Source organism: Myiozetetes cayanensis, unplaced genomic scaffold, assembly GCF_022539395.1.
Source record: "Myiozetetes cayanensis isolate MyiCay16 unplaced genomic scaffold, myiCay2020 scf7, whole genome shotgun sequence".
NCBI lineage: Eukaryota > Metazoa > Chordata > Aves > Passeriformes > Tyrannidae > Myiozetetes > Myiozetetes cayanensis.
In genome coordinates this window covers 4,243,769-4,260,712 of record NW_026087964.1, presented here as the reverse complement: position 1 = coordinate 4,260,712, position 16,944 = coordinate 4,243,769, and the positions used below count along the sequence as shown (strand labels likewise).

The following is a 16,944-nucleotide window of genomic DNA, read 5'->3' as shown; positions in this document are numbered from 1 at the left end:
CAACAGTACTTAACATACAAAAGAATATCTTTTAAGGCTGTGCTTTAAGAATTAGCTTCAGAATAGTTGCATTCTCACGTGAAAACCCTACTGTAAGAAACAGTTTTGTATTCTCTACCTGACGCATCTTTTCTCTTAAGCTATTTATCCATACCTTGTCATCTCTATGAAATCAAGTTACAGACAAGTTAGAGTTCAGTATTCAACATTACAACTGAGATGAACTTTTCTTAAAAGTATTGACAGTTCCCTTTAAAAAATTTGTGCATCAGTCAGCATTAATTTTGGTCTTTCATGTAGTTTACATCTTGTCATAAAATACAAAATTACATTTTAACTATACAGGTTTGTAATAAGGAAAAGTTAGCTTGAGCACATCCCACACAGCTAAAGCAAATAGCAGTGAATTCATTACTCACTCAGCATCAGAGGGTGCACATAAAAGATCATCCACCGAGTCTTCACAGCAATCATCAAGCGTAAAGGCAGTCTCAAGTTTGCCTGTCATAGTAGGACTTAGGATTTTTCGAGTCTGAGGATCTCTTTGAGGAGTTTGAAAGGTTACCTTTAAGAAAGGGGGGGCGGGGGGAAGAAAAAGGAAAAACGTGAGCACGATATTTTTCAAGCTCCAAATAGCTCATGCATTCAGTAGCAAAGATGATAGAAGGAGAAAGAATATAAGCAATACAAAAGCAAAAGTTTACCTTCATTGCTTTTGCCACACTTTTGGGTGGCAAGTTTTCTTTCTGGGACGGGCGTAGAATGGAAGGTCTCCCTGTAGGTTCCGGCGGCGCCAAGAAAAAGCCACAGTCGTCTGCTGTTAGATCATCCTTAATGTTTCCTGCATTTTCTCCATTTTCTGCGTTTAAAATCTGCAGACTCATTCTAGAACATCAACAAACACAGCACCACAGCATGAATGAGAGGGTGTGGTCAGCCAGATGCACTTCCAGATAATGGGAGGAGTTGGCAGCCTGGCACCGGCTAGCAAACACTAACAGCTTCAAAGGAGTTCTGGAAGTACGGAAAGTCTTCGTATGGAAAAGTGTATCATCTCAGAAGACTCAAAAGTATCTAAATGCAGCACTGCACAGCCCCTCTGCTTTTGGTAGGGGTCTGAGAAGTTCATTGTTGATAGTATGCCCTCCACAGTTCACGTAACACCCTTACTAACTAAGCCACCATCCTTCAAAGGGAGCTCTGTCATCTGCAACATTTCCTCATTCCCAACCCCTCATTTCCAAGCCAGCCGTGACGTACAGCCCTGTCTCCTGCAACAGGGTATCCAGCTAAGCAGAAGTACCACTTCTGCAAGGGCACATGACAATCACTTCTCTATTTTACTCACAGGGTCTCAGTACTACACTGTACAGCAGCAAACAGCAAAACCAAATTTGGTTAGTTAGGGTGTGTTTAGGATCTGAGTCCGGAATCAAAATATTTAGTTTTTTCCTGCACTCTCTGAGCACATGCTGCTTTTCTAAAACACATAGTACTTAAGAATCTTTTGCAGCAGACACATTACTGATTTCAAATCTGAGGAAAAAGGTCATTAGAAAGGTATTTCTTAAATATTGTTCTTACATTTGACATGGACAAGCTTAAGTAGATCATATATGCTGATCTACTCTTACTAGTGTGAAGGACTTGAAACTAAAGCCTGTGCTGCAACTAAGATTAAGGATGAAAAATTAAAAATAAAGAACACATTTTAAATATTCCAGGCAAGTCATTGGTACTTCAACTCTGTCTTCCTTTTATTCCCATTGGAGCCCCCTCTGTTCTTAAAGGTTTAACACTAATACTTGGTGATACTACAACTGCTTTTTAGAAAAGAAAAACAGAAGGTGTGATAAGGAAGATCTGAGTGTAATCACTGTCCATGAAGGATGACACCCGAGAAGTGCAGATACTTATCTGAAGGACTGCTATCAAAGCAATTTATTTCATAAGAACTGATGTGTTATCTTGTAGCACCCATGCAAGATAATTGGTATCATCAAGTGGACAAGATGTTGGCTTCCTGAAATGGATAAGCAGTCCAAGTGATCTCAAATGCTCGATTTGACCAAATAGCTAATCTTTTCTTCTTTTTCCAGATGAATCCAGAAAATCAGCTCAGAAAGACTACAAGTGATAGTTTTCACTTGCATAAAGAGGTAACAAGAATACTCCAAGTGAAAATCTTGAGTCACATTTTCAATCTCATTGCCTTTATGTATTTAAATTTCTGTACTTAGGCCTCCATACACATTTCCTCACTCTTACATTAATCCTTATGGGAAACTTTGCTTCATACTCTCCACAGAACTCTGGTACTTTGTCTGCAAGCCTGACAACAGAACTTTTAATCAGCAGTGGAATGCAAACAATGGCTACAGAAGCAATGGCATGCAAAGCACGCCTGTATTAGCTATTTCTTCATTCCTTCTTTATTCATCATATTAATGCTTTAGCTCAAGTTATTTTGTATATAAGTACTTTTACATTAACCACTTCTAGAACTTGAAGTAAACTTCATTGCTTTCTTTCATTCCAAACTAAAATCGAGACAACAGATCAACTGAATCTTTACAAAGTAGTTTTTTACTGTGATTACTTTAGAAACAACTGTAGGACATGATAAAGTTGTCAACACCTTCTAAAACAAGCTCCATAAGTAGGGGAGGTTTACTTGGAGAATTTTTCTGCTTTCTCATAGAGCTACTTGTATACCATTACTAAACCAAATTCACATCATTAAAATACCCAATAAATTGACACTGTATATATACACCACATGTACCTAGAGTTGGAGATATTAAATCTAAAAATCAAATTTCTTTCCCAGATTAAATCATGAAAAGCAATTCAGCATTTATTTAAAATTTTGCGCTCAATATTTGCTCTAGATTGTACTTCACAAGTTCATCAGCTAGTAGCTGTGATAAAGTGAAAGGGGAAGGGAGGCTTTACTCATATCTTTGTTTAAAGTGGTCAGTGTCCAAGGCAAGTATTGTGAAAGCCAGCAAGTTCTCCCACTAGAGCAAAACAGAGTTCAGGGCCAGGATGGACAGGGCCTTGAGCAACCTGATCTAGTGGAAGGTGTCCCTGCCCTTGGTAGAGGGTTTGGAACTAGATGATCTTCAAGGTCCCTTCTAACCCAAACAATTCCATGATTCTATTCAAGTTCACAAAAACAAAACTGCTCCTAGTTTTAGGAGAATATTTATTTGGGCACAAGCAGTAACCCATCATTCTGTATTTGAGTATAAGCACAAATTCAGTGACATCAGGTAATCAAACCTCAGGTACCTATAATTTGTAAAGTGGGGGCTTCACGGCAAGAATCTGTTGTTTAACAAATACGGGGCGAAACATCCAAAACACCAACATGGTCTCAAATGCCTGAAAAGGCCACTGAACATGCAGGGCAAGGATGGAATTTTTCTACTTAATTATCCTCCTGAACTCCTCCAGCAGCAGAGATGCAGAGCGCTCACTCGTGGCAAAGTACGTGCTGGGAATATTTCCATACAGATTGACACAGAGCTGACTGTTACATATACACACATGTGTTTAGAGCAAACATATTCAGAACAAATAAACACTCTCCTGGTTAACTGACTCTCTCAGTCACCTTCCCCTGACTGCAGGGGAGGAGCAGCAAGGCCGGGGAAGGCTGTGCCGGCTCTCCGGGCAGCACCATGCCTTGCCCTCCACTGCACCGAGCCGTGATTTAAGTTAAAAAAAACAAAAACAAAACAAAAAACACAACAAACAAACAACAACAACAACAACAAAAACAAACTTCAAACCAACAACAACAAAAAACAAACAAACAAACAAAAACACAACAAAAAACACACAAGCCTCCTCCAACCCCTCTTTACTCCTGAATCACCCCAGGCCCCGAACAGCCCCACATCATCCTGAAAACACAGAGAGATGCTCCCCAAGATCCCCAAGTCATCCCCGAATTCATGGGGGAGCACCTGAGCTCCACCCTCGACGCCCCCCTCCCATTACCCCCAGCTCCTGCCTCTGCTTCCTCCCTGAACTGACAGAAATTCCCCCCAAATCTCTTCGTCCGAAGCTCACAGAAACGCCCCTAAGACCCCTCGACCAGAGGTGCCCCCGGTCCCACCCCACCCCAAGCCCACAGAGGGGTCCCCGAGCACGACCCCCACCCTCGCAAAGTCATCCCTGAGCTCCCCCACGAGCCCCACAGCACCCCAAGCTCACAGAGGGGTCCTCCAGCCGCTCCTCCCCAGTCCCACCCCGCCCCCTCAACCTCAAAAAGAGGTCCCTGAGCTCACTTCAGAACACACAGCCCCCTCCCACGGCAGCCCCAAACCATCTCAGGCTCAGAGTGGTCCCCAAGTCTCCACATCCCCAGCTCCACACCACCGCCCAAGCTTCCCTCCCCAGCCCTTCCCCACCCCACAGCACCCCAGGCTTACAGAGGGATCCTCAAACCGCTCCCCAGTCCCACCCCACGCTCACCGAGGGATCCCCGAGCCTATCCCCCACCCCACCCCAAGCCCACCCACACCCACAGAGGAGTCCCCGAGACCTCCCAAACTCACACAGGGGGTCTCCCAGCCCCTCAAAACACACGCGCCCCAGCCACCTCCAGCTTCTCAAACACACAAAGTGGGTCCCCGAGCCAGCCCCCTCCCCGTACCTGCCGGCGGATCCCGGGAACCCTCGGGGCGCTGGGATGAGGCAGCGCGCGCGCTCGGATCACTGCTCCCCCCCACCCTTCCCTCCCTCCGCCCCCGCCGCGCGATTTCAAACCGCAACGGCCGCCCCGGCCCGCCAATGAGCGAGCGGCGCTCGGGACGCGCCCGCCAATCAGAACAAGCGCCCACGGGGGAGGAGGGAGCGGAGCGGGGCCGGCCCGACGCGTGGCCGTTGAGCCCCCGAGCGGAGCGCCCCCGAGCGGGGCAGGGCGGGCACTGCAGGGCTGAGGGGGGGTAAAACCTGAGGGGGGATTAACCTGAGGGGGGATTAACCTGAGGGGGGATTAACCTGAGTTGGGAATGGGTAAAGCCTAGAGGGGGATCCGCCCCTCCGGGGCGGATCCCCCTCTAGGCTTTATCCATTCCCAACCGCCACACCCGACCTAGCGCAAAGCGTCCCTACCCATGGTAGTGGAGGCTGGAACTGGATGAGCTTTAAGGCCCCTCCCAACCCGTTCTGCGGTTCTGCTTTTCAATAATCTTCTCGCATGAAATCGCCGAAAGAAAACTTGCTGCTTCGCGGCCTGCTTTCTATCGTTGAGCTTCGTGGCCCATTCAGCGAAATAAAAGAGGCCTTACTGTTGAGTGGACAGACTGGTTGCTAAAACAATAAACTTGCTAACAAGGACGGCTTGAAGAATGAAGGAAGAAGCCCGGAATCTAAGCGTGATTTTACTGATGTAACCATCTCAAAGAGTCACTAAAACCTCTATGAATTCCCGATCTCCCATCACAGCAGTAACACATCAACCACCTGCCAGCGTTAAGATGTCACATTCCATGGGTGGCATTTCCAGTGGACTTGCTTCCCTGTCAGTAGTAGTGTACATCATCACATGATGCTTTCTCTGCTGTGCCTTTCCAGTTACACAATCTCCCCTTTCTCCTAAAGAGACAAATATGGAAATTCATGATAATTACAGGGTTCATGCAAGGGGTTTGTTACATTCCATGAGAAACAGCAAATCTTGTGGCTAAGAGTTATTATTTGTGGCTAAGAGTTATTATTTGTGTTTCAGTAGTAACCAGAGATCCCAGTTAAACGATCCTTTTACTGTTTGGTGGTGAGGGGGGGATGTACAAAGATATATTAAAATTTGTCTCCCTTTAAGGCCGTTTAAGATCTTCCATGCCTGTCCTGTGACCTTTATCACTTGAAATATTAGAAAATATTAGAAAAATATGAAAGCCTATTCTTTTAAAAAGAAAATATTAGAAAAACATTGGAAACATATTAGAAGATATTAAAAATATTAGAAAATATAAAAATAAAATATCAGAAAATATTAGAAAAATAATAGAAAATGTTAGAAAATATGATAAAGTATTAGGAAAAATATTAGAATATGTTAGAAAAAAATATTAGAAAATGTGACATGAAATAGACAAAGAAAAACAAAGGGAAGTTTTTTCGGACCCTTAAGCAAAACAGTCCATTTCCCTGCTTCGGAGGGGCACTGCCATCATCGTACAAGAGAGCTCTTTCACGTTTGTAAGGAACAGGAATCGGTCCCTTCTGCCAGGCCCGTGGAGCATGACCTCGTACAAAGCCTGAAGGCCCCGGGGAGCGGCTGCGTGTCCCGGCCAGGCTGGGCAGGCGCGGGATGAGGGCGATGTCCTGATCCAGATGTCCGGATCCCGTGGCCCGGCAGGCGCGGAAGGATGGAGGGGCGGGAACGGATGGATGGAAGGCAGGGAGCCGATGGAGGGAGGGACCCGCCGGATAGAGGGACGGGACCCGCCTCCCTTCGCACTGCCGGTCCCCGCCCCGGCATCCGGGGCTGCGGCGGGAAGTGTCGCTGGAGCGCTGGGAGTCACCGCTCCCCCCTGGAGCACCCCGGGGGCGCGGCGGGATCGCCCGGGGCCCGCCGTGCCCGGGGAGGGGCGCAGCATGGAGAGCCCCGCGGTGACCTTCACTCTGGCCTACGTGGTGTTCGCCGTGTGCTTCGTGTTCCCTCCCGACGAGGTGCGCTCGGCGGGGCTCACGGTGCAGAGCCTGCTCTCGGCCTGGCTGGGCAGCGAGGACGCGGCCTTCGTGCAGTACCACCTGCGGCGCAGCACCGGCACGCTGCTGGCACACTCCCTGCTGCCCCTCGGTGAGTCCTGCCCCCTGCACACCCCGGCCCTGCACCCCGAGTTGCGTTTCGGTTGACCGGGGAGTTCAGCTTGGGCGTCCTTTAGCCACGTAGGTCTGCTGAAAATTAAGTGGCGCCTTGCAGGTAATGCTGTTCAACAGATTCAAAGCATCTTCTTGAAGGTATGTCGTTCTGGCGTCTCAAGGGTAGTTTTATTCAGCCTACAGATGCAAGTCATCTTCCTTTAGGCATATGATTCCATATAATTCTGGCAAAAGTGGCATCTCGCAGGTTATTTTATTCAAATCCACATCACTTTCCTTTAGATATATCATTCTGGTAGAAGTATTATCTCGCAGGTAATTTTATTCAACAATTTCGTATCACCTTCCTTCAGGTATATCATTCTGGTAAAAGTGGCATCTCGTAGGTAATTTTATTCAACCAGCAAATTCAAACTGCCTTCCATCTAGGTATATAATTCTGACAAAAGTGGCATCTCACAGGTGATTTTATTCAGCAAATTCAGATCACCTTCAGGTATATCATTCTGATAAAAGTGGCATCTCGCAGGTAATTTCATTCAACCAACAAATTCAAATTGCCTTCCTTTAGCTATATAATTCTGGTAAAAGTATTATCTCGTAGGTAATTTTATTCAACAAATTCAAATCGCCTTCCTTTAGCTATATAATTCTGGTAAAATTGGCATCTTACAAGTAACTATTCAACCTGCAGACTCAAATCAGCTTCATTTAGCTATGCAATACTGGTAAAAATCAGTAATGCGTAAGCATTTACCTCAAATTGCTTGAGACAAGGGGCTTAAATTTGAAGTCATCCAGAAGTACAGTAGCTCTCCTGGAGGTGAGCTCCCTGGTTAGATACTGTATGATTTAGGGGTATGTGTTGATGTGTGTACTTGACTGGTTTCTGAAAGCAAATTTGGTTTTTTTTCCCTTGCAGGTTATTACCTCGGCATGTGCTTTGCTGCACCTGAAAAACATCTTTGCTTTTTCTACCTGGCTTCAAAAGAATGGAAAACTTTCTTCTTCTTCGCAGTTCTCCTTCCGGCAGTCACCAGTGCCCTGGCGTACTACTGGTCACGGAAGGGTTGGAATAATCACCCGTTAGCCCGAACACTCGCTGTCCATGCTCTCCCGCAGTCAGGTTGGAGGGCAGTAGCCTCCTCCATCAATACAGAATTCAGGAGAATTGACAAATTTGCCACTGGAGCCCCAGGAGCAAGGGTGATTGTTACAGACACATGGGTGATTAAAGTGACCACCTACTGTTTACACGTGGCCCAGCAGCAGGACATTCATTTGACGGTGATAGACTCCAGACAGCATGAACTCACCCCAGACTCAAACGTGCCTGTGCAGTTCCTCACCATCCGAGTTTCCAGTATCAATCCCTACGTGAAGGCGTTTGATATCCGGTAAAACAACTGTGTTAACCCTGTTTTGATACATAATATGCTGTTTGATGGTGCTGATGGAGTGCTTCTGTGTCTGAGCTGAAGACTCCCAGATCTCCCAGACCTTGTCCCTTCCCTTTTGCTCCCTGCCTGGTGTTCAGAGATGCTGTGTGTGCAGTTCTGCCACACAGTGCAGTGAAGAAGGGTTGTTTAGAAAGATTCACACACCTGCAGTATTGAATGCACAGTGGTTAAACAGAGAGACTGTCCTGTTTGATCCATTCTTAGGGAGAGGATCGTGTTGGAGAACAAGTAACTGGACAAATTTAGGTCAAAGATGGAAAATGGGAATGAAAAGGACAATCTTTCGTCTTCCAAATTTTGGGTGATGAGAAGTAGCTATTTGTCCAAAACTGGCTGTTGTTCACCCATGACTTTGTTTTTTTCCTTCTGCTTAAGGCTCATAATTGGCACTGCTCAGATGAGTTCTCACTGAACTGCTGTAAAACAACTGCCCTTAAAGCAAGGAAGTAATTTTGGCCTGTTTCTGATTTATGTGTTCTCATAGCAGTAAATCTTAGCACATGTGAACAGTTAGGGCTTGTTTTGCAAGGGCCCATGCTGCGTGTTTGCAACAGTCTGTCTGTGTAGCTGGGCAAAAGTACAAGGTCTGCAGAAACATCTAACACTGGGTGACAAAGTCTTTGTTTTCGTTGTGTCATTGAGAGGAGTATTCAAACCCATGTTATGGCTCCTAAAACTACATATTTGAAAAGGCATGGGAGTGTCTTTGCTGTAATTGTGTATGTCAGCAGCATTTATTTACTAGGTAATTAAAAGCAGGCAGATGCCAGACTTGCAGGTGTGCTGCAGGGCAAGCAGGACGAAGGCACAGAGGTGATTCTGTTAGAGATCAGGTGAACAGAGCTCAGAACAAGAGGTTAAGGTGAGAATGACAATCCTAAGAGACTTGTATAGACCTGTGAGAGTGGTGATCAAATGAATATTAAGCAACTAATGATTTTCTTCTGTAAGTGTGTCAGTGTCAGAGTGATAAAATTAATGATTTTCTTCTGTAAGTGCGTCAGTGCCAGAGTGATAAAACTACATCCCCAGCTGAGAAAATCATTACATCTTTGACAATTCCTTTTAGGGAAAAAAAATTCCAATTCCCCCCAACTTTATTTTGTGGCTAAACAGCACAGCATCAAGAATAGTGTTTAAAAACTCATCTGATAAAATGTCAGAAATACTAAATCTCTGCTAGAATGTAGCAAAATCATGTAGGATCATAGTATATATCCAGAATCAGATGCAGTGGGATGTTTCTGGAACAAAAATGTTTTTGTGCAGGTGGGCCACATTTCCCTGCATGTTCAATGTGAATTTTTCCTCTGGATAGAAAGGTCTCTGTTATTTGCACGGGTAGTGTCTGTTAACAAACAGATAAATAATCTGTTAGGTATCCTTTAGTAGTTAAAACAATGGAGACCACTGGGAGCTAAAGCTGAGCCAGCAGTGCATTGTGCTGTGCTCTGGGAACTCAGTGGTGGGAAAAAGAAGGGCAGCGTTCCTGGGACTGCTCCATGAAAGCTGTTTAATGAGTGGAAGCACTGACTGAGCTGGGGAGTTCTGCTGCTACAGTTCTGAGCTGTTACAGTAAAAAGGGGTAGCAACAGGGATGTGTCACTGCAGGACCTGTGTGAGGCCTCAAGTGCCACTTGAGGTCTGTGAGCATGACTTACATTTACTTGAGCAGAAGCAGCTGGTGTGAAATCCATCCTGTTAGCCTTAAATCAGCAGCAGTTTGTAACCTTTGTGAAATTTCTGGGTTTGTTTAAAATTGGATCATAAAATCACCGAACACGATAAATTGACATTCTTCTGCTACTTATGTGTGCTATATCACTTTGTGATACGTGCTACGAGATATAACTAATTTCTGTCCTCAGGAGTTTATAAACAAGAATTTATATATGATCTAAGTAAATTGGCATTAAAAAGATGAGCAGAAATTGTGCATGCAGTACTTTACAGCTAATGCATGATGTACATACCTGTATTGCTTTTGTTCATGCTGATCACTTCAAAAGCCTTCCTTTATTTTGTGTGATGCTTTAGCTGATATCCACCACATCCTGCTGGCCGTCTGACAAGGATGAAGTAGGACAGCGTGTTCTGTTGGCTAAGTTGTGTCAAAACCAATCACTGAATGGCAAAAGAAAATAAAATGCTCACTGTTTATTTATTCTGACTCATGAACCAGCCTAAATAGCTTTTCTGTAGATTCACTCCTCTGATGTCAACCTCTGCAATGTACTATCAAGGTATTGGTGTGGATAATCATGGTAATGTTTTCTTCCATCTTTTCTTCTTCAGGTTGAACTCCACAGAATATGGGGAGCTCCGAGAAAAGCTCCGTGCTCCTATCAGCAATGCAGCTAATGTTGTGATCCATCAAAGCCTTAGTGATTTATTTTTAGAAACCTTTACATCTCTGGTAGAAATTAACCAGCCATATCACGTTCCAAGCACTCAGGTGAGACTTTCTATCCATGTGACACTCTCATAATTATACTTTCCATGTAGGTGAGCCTGTGATTACTGTGTAATTGGTAAATGTTTACTTAGGGCTGTCTCAGGTGAATTATTAAGAGAATTCATTGTTGTGAGGTTAACAAAATGTTTTTATTAAAAATATGAATTCAACTATGAATGACGATTAAATTATAATTATTAATTGAGGATTATTAAGCAGTAATCGCATGGTAATTAAACAGTAATCAATCAGTAATTAAATGGTATTTAACAGCAGTCAAACAGTGCTAATGGCTATTTCTAATAATTGTATACAATATGCTTTGGATCTAATAAAAACAGTCGCTTACCTGGGCTATGGATAATACTTAGAGGATAAGGGATTTCTCAGCCTTGAGAAGTAACCTTGTCCTGCCTACCTGAGACAGCCTGCTGCCCTACAGGAGAGCTCCACGGGCTTGGGGGGCTGCAGTCACTTACTTGGAGGGAGGGACTGGTGGTCAAACTGCCCCTTGGTGTGGGTAGGTGGCTGTAGGACTTACCATGTCATCTAGTTACCTCCTGGTAAGACATGACCTAGATTCCTTAACTTCCTGAAAAGATACAGCCTAGCACAACTCCTTCCCGTCTGCACAGCCACACCGACTCCAGTGAGGCCTCCTTGTGGGTGATGCCAGAGCCAAAGAGCTGTTTGCTCGGTCGGGGTGGGTGCATCCCTCACAAGGGCTCACCTGCCATCTCAGTAAACATGTCATAAATGTAGTTCTGGCTGCTGCTTCTGTTCCTTCTACAAGGAGATGAACTGTGTTGTGAGCAGCTTTGAGACATGAGAAATAACACAGTGAAATAATGTAATAATTCCCATAAAAATATTACATGAATACATTTGTAAATGATGATGTTGCACTTCCAGAAAGTTTATGGGAAGTCACAGCTGTTGTTGGTGTTCTTTAGGCAGTTTGCTCCATTACAGCTTGCTTTTCTAGACAGCCGGGTTTTGCTGGTTCTTCTGCTAAAATAAACAAATAAATCTTAATTGGGGCTTGCTTTAGTTGTAAATAACACCATAGAGTCCTACCTGCATACTTACAGAGACCTGGTCATTATTACACTTGTGCTGCAGTCAGAAGAGTGACTATACCACTGTCCAGTGTACCAGAGGAAACTAATTAAACCAGTTCTGGTGACCCTGCAGGGAGTCTGTGTCTGATGTTTCAGCTAATGCAGGGAGTAATTGGTTATCTGTGGTAGTGTCATGGTGTGTTCACTGTATGCTTCCATGAACAAGCTAAAATAAAACTGGATCAGATTTGCCTGCATATGATGTTGTTGTACGCCCTGGTTACAGTGCCAGCTTATAGTGAAATGAGATGTTCAAAATAAAGAGAAGATAGAACTTGAAAATTTTTCATTTTAATTAAAATTAATTAATTTGTGACACACTTAAGTGTTAGCTGAGCTACTGATCTTTGGTTTGACATTGAGTGATAAATGTCATCACAAATTATGATAAGGACATAAAAATACAACACTGAATTTTTTCCTGTTATGAAGCTCCATGAATAAGTTGAAAAAGTTAGTTAATCTTTCTATGCCAGAGCTTCTCGTGCCTAAAAACTAAGATAAGCCCTAATTTTGCAAGTTAAAGCTGATGCAGCTTCTGAAAGAAGCAGTCCTGCTTCCTGCACACTCCTGGTCCCCATGTTGACACAAGACTTTGTCTATGGTCCCCAGTGTTGACACAAGACTTTGTCTGTGGTGAACCTGGTTGTGGGAAACTATCAGGGTGGAAAGAGGCAAAGCAAGTTGGTTTGTGCTCATCTGGATCTGCTCCAAACTGCCAGTGTGGCTGAGCAGCTTGAGCTGACAGGGCAGAGACACTGGAGCTGGGAACTAGAGACCACAGAGCAGAGCTGCTTTTTGTTACACCAGTAGCAGTATGAACAGGATTCAGGTCTCTGTGCTGTCATTTGAACTTTGTCAAGTTCTTGGACAGCTGGAAGAGACAGGGGAAATGCTAATTATTGTTTATTAATTGTAAAACACTTCATAGAAAGATGACGTCCCCGTATGCAACCACAAGTTCATGTGGCATAATTAACTGTGGGGAAATATTAATTATTACAGTCTTACTCAAGAAAAACTTAAGTAAGTTTCAGGTTCTTCAAGAGTAGTGTCCTTATGTTCAGTACAGCCCCGGTTTCCTCTTTTATGTATCTTTCTTATAAAGATGGAACATAGGAACAGCCATTTGCTGTGGCAAGTGGTAAGAACTTTTAGCTTTTTTTTTTCATTTCATTTTCATTTTGTTATACTGGTATGTTTTTTGAAAAATATCTTGTGTGAGTGATAAAGCTGGCTGTGTGCTTACCTTGCAGTGGCTGCTGTGCTCTGGAAATAGGAGGAGCTCCTTGGAGACAGAAAGAATGTTTATTTTTAGTCATTTTTGTTTAATCACTATTCTCACACAGCAGTTCTGTGTTTTCTGTTTAAAGAGAAACTTTGCTGTCATTCATTAAATATGCTCTAATAAAACCGTTTGATATCTTCTGGTGGGGCAGTTCTGCCTTGATTATTCTGCCGCAGATAATTTTCTAAAAAAAACCTTTGAAGAGCAATCACAGCAACCATTCTGTGCAGCTCACAACTTGGGTGTTTCTCTCCTCCTTCAGGAGCTGGAGCCGTGCATAGGGTGTATGCAGACTATTGCTAACATCAAGCTCATCAAGAACTGCCAGGAGCCAAACGAAGGGGAGTGCCAGCAGTGCTACTGCCGCCCCATGTGGTGCCTCACCTGCATGGGCAAGTGGTTTGCCAGCCGACAGGATCAGCAGCACCCAGAGACCTGGCTGTCGAGCCAAGTGCCTTGCCCGACTTGCAGAGCCAAATTTTGCATTTTAGATGTTTGCCTAATACGATGAGTAGTACTTGGGTACGTTTTAACTTTTTTAATTTGAATGTACTTCACAGTGGGTTTGGTCAAAGGCCTCCTAGATTTGTTTCTGAGACTTTGTGTTCTACAAGGGTGCAGACTCCAAAGGTTTCTTTTACAGTGTTGAAAACAGATGTAAATCTTTTTCCTTTCCACTTTTACCTGTATCTTTGGTTTTTACTCACCTGATGTCAATTTCTGGCTTTTAATTTTTTTAACTCATATTTTCCTTTCTTATATCTTGGAAGGTTATCCTTCTATATTTGCAGTACTATTCTCTTTTCAAGTTTTAACGTAGGTTAAATTCTTTACATTTTTAAAATCAACTTGGGTTTTGATTCTTTAATAAAGGGCTAACTGAGAAAATTATTTGGTTAGACTTCATTGATGTTTTGTTACTCTTTACTCCATTTGTAAAGTTCTTAGTAATCTTTCCAATTGTTCATCCAACAAGTATACCAGCTGCAGTCCTTTTGCTGATCCAGAGGGTTTCAGTAGGCTGAGAAATCTAATCCCTGAAGATTTACAACTTCCATAGGGACCTTTTATTCCATTAATTTGCCTCTGGGTTACATTTTGATGGATGTCTTTATTTCAAACAACAGGAGGATTCAGAAACATAACCCATTTACCTACACCGCTAAGGCTATGCATCCTGAAATCTGTTGGTTTCTAGGGGCTACATTGCTTATAGGGTTTTGATATTCTTTAGGTGATGGGAAATTTTTTAGTACATTTGAAGGGAGTGCAGCAAACATCTGAGCTTTAATTTGTAAATTAAAATCACAGAGGGAAAAATGACAAAAGAGAAAAAGGAATACCTTAATGCTTTGGTCTAGGAGAATAAAAGCCTGAATATCTCCCACCTGAATAATAAGAAAAATCTTACCAGTAAATGACTAGCAGAGATGACATGCCAGTGATTCCATGAAAACCTCTTGATTACCCTGACAGGCAACTGCTTTGAGCAGGAATAGGTGGCAGGATGCAAAAATGGTACAATTACTGTAAGCACAACCATGAAATATTTCATGAGTCTCAGCTGAGCTATAGATGGTGAATTGCACCAAGCTACAGTTTAAGCAGTCAGGAAATGGTTATGAATGTAGCTGCAATCCATAATTTAGAGAGGGGTAAGGAATTGAAAACAGATTAGACAGCATCACTTAAAAGCTAACATTTATGTTATACTCTTGGTGTTGGTCTTTACCTTTGGATTTTTCAAATAATAAACACTTATAAAAGTCCAAACTGGGTTTAAGGACATTAATTGTCTCAGCATATCCCAGTTGCTATATATATAACATCTGCTATGCAATTATCTAAACTACCTATTAATAACTGTGGTTTTTCTGGTTTTCATTACCTGGTTTTTTACATAGTATGGATTTGACTCTCCCAAAGAGACTTTAAGTGGCACATACCTCTTCATCTGAATAGGACTGAATTGAGTTCCAGAGTTTCAGACAGATTTGTTGACAAGTCTGAAAATTAATGAAAAAATCAAGGAGCTGATCAGTGATTGAATTTGAAATATTTCCCAGTACTTCTGTGGTAAAGTTATTTGCAAGTTTAAAATGGTGTCTGCAGGTTTTTTTAACCTTTGGAACATTCTCACAGGGCCATGTAGTGTCATCTGACAATGCACCTATCATTACACAGCAGCCTTTACAAATCAGCATTTTGCAACATTTACTTCTGGAAAGTTTACATAATGTGGCCCAGACACACGGGATGTGATCCTTGCAATAGTTGCAGAATCGAGGGTAGGATTTTGGACCTGTGGTTTTGCTACTGATAGTCGTTCAATTCCTACAGCCTGTTTGGAATTAAAATATTTATTGTAAAGATGTGCGCATTTAAAATCATAAAGGCCTAGAGAAACTTAGATAATAGATATGTGTAGCTGCAGATGGTTTTATAGAGGAAAAATAGGTCAGTTGCCAATAGTATCTCATGTAATAAGAGCTTTAGACTCCTAATTGCTTCTGCAATTGGAGATGTTCCTTACAGAAATCTACTCTGAATTGACTGGGAGTTTTCGTTTCAGTGGAACTTCGGTTTTATTCATCTTACCTCTTTTGCCAGTATAACAGTACGATGGAGTAACCATCATTAATGTAAGATACCCTTGCATCTTTTAATGCTCTACCCACAGAAGTGCCTCTTAGGAAACCTAATAATAATTACCAAAATAAAAGTATTATTTATGTTAATAATAGTGCCTGGCTTAAATTCCTTAAAACAACCATTATTTCCCAAGTTTAAATTCTCAAAGTAGTCTGGCATGCCTCCAAAGTTTGTAAGCTTAAAGGCTATATTAGAGAAACAACTTGTTAAAAATCCATATCCTTCTTAGAGGCAGTAGAAGGAGAAACTGTGACTTCTCCCTGCACAGTCATATAAGAGGTGAATAAAGCACTGAACAAGAAAATAATGGAATACAAAAATAGGCATTTGTCTTTGTCATAGTTTCAGGTCGTTGTTCAAATAATCACATGCACGTATAGAGCCATTTGTAGAGAAGATCCTCTCTGCAGCAAAGAAAACAACACTGCCTCCCACACGATCTTGATACATTTCTTAAAAATGAGGATAGAATTTAGAATTGGTCTTTTTACAGCATTTTGTAAAAAAAAAAAAAAAAAAGAAGTAATGTGATGGGCTAAAATATTTACTAAAGAATTTTTATTATTGTGTATAAATCACTATTAGTGATTTAGTGTTGCATTTTTCAGCAGTGTGTATGCTCTTCCACATCACTGCCTTGTGGGTGGATGATGTGAGTAATCTGAGGTACTTGATATAAATGTGATGTCACTAAACTAAAGACAATGTATCTGTGGGTTCACACTGTCCATATAAATATGCCATATGTCTGTGTACATGCATAGCCCAAATTTCCCTCTGTGCTGCAGCTCAATAGGTGGCTATATTTGTTTCCACAGTTGTGTTATTTCTGTAATTTGAGCATTCCAGAAATTATGAGGAAAATATGTTATCTGTTGATTTTTTAGGTTAACATAGTTTGCTAACCCAAAAAAAGGCTTTTTTTTTTCCAAGCAGGATATAATTTGGATCAACCCAAACCATTCTTTGGTACCATTCCAGTGCCATTCCAGTCAGAAACCTCAATAAGAATAAAGGTTTGAGTGCCATTTCTTAAGGAATATTTGTTGACTTTAAGCTGTTTAAGCTGTTTAAGGAGGTAAGATATAAATATTCAAGCTTTTACATACATTACAAGACATTTTC

At 42.4% G+C, this 16,944-nt stretch overlaps 3 protein-coding genes across 5 annotated transcripts in view; 2 read left to right on the top strand and 1 right to left on the bottom strand.

Annotated features, from left to right (window-relative positions):
- TACC3 (transforming acidic coiled-coil containing protein 3) overlaps positions 1-10,357 on the bottom strand; it is a 24,947-nt gene extending 14,590 nt beyond the window's left edge. The window contains exons 1-4 of one of the 3 annotated variants that reach the window (XM_050338350.1): positions 10,277-10,357; positions 5,479-5,610; positions 705-885; positions 420-565 (exon numbers count right to left, since the gene is read on the bottom strand). In XM_050338350.1, the coding sequence (XP_050194307.1) occupies positions 420-565; positions 705-884 (326 nt within the window). In that variant the 5' untranslated portion in view covers position 885; positions 5,479-5,610; positions 10,277-10,357. Of the gene's footprint in view, positions 1-419; positions 566-704; positions 886-4,666; positions 4,738-5,478; positions 5,611-6,141; positions 6,371-10,276 lie in introns of those variants that run through there. The other 2 variants (XM_050338348.1, XM_050338349.1) reach the window with 2 other exon arrangements.
- On the top strand, positions 3,468-4,962 carry LOC126651970 (uncharacterized). Its single transcript, XM_050338461.1, has 2 exons — positions 3,468-3,492; positions 4,076-4,962. Exons 1-2 carry the CDS (start codon positions 3,468-3,470, stop codon positions 4,960-4,962), a joined length of 912 nt encoding a protein of 303 aa, XP_050194418.1.
- TMEM129 (transmembrane protein 129, E3 ubiquitin ligase) lies at positions 6,494-16,855 on the top strand. Its single transcript, XM_050338352.1, has 4 exons — positions 6,494-6,820; positions 7,766-8,240; positions 10,599-10,758; positions 13,430-16,855. Exons 1-4 carry the CDS (start codon positions 6,616-6,618, stop codon positions 13,676-13,678), a joined length of 1,089 nt encoding a protein of 362 aa, XP_050194309.1. The 5' UTR covers positions 6,494-6,615; the 3' UTR covers positions 13,679-16,855.
- The last annotated feature ends 89 nt before the right edge of the window (positions 16,856-16,944 follow it).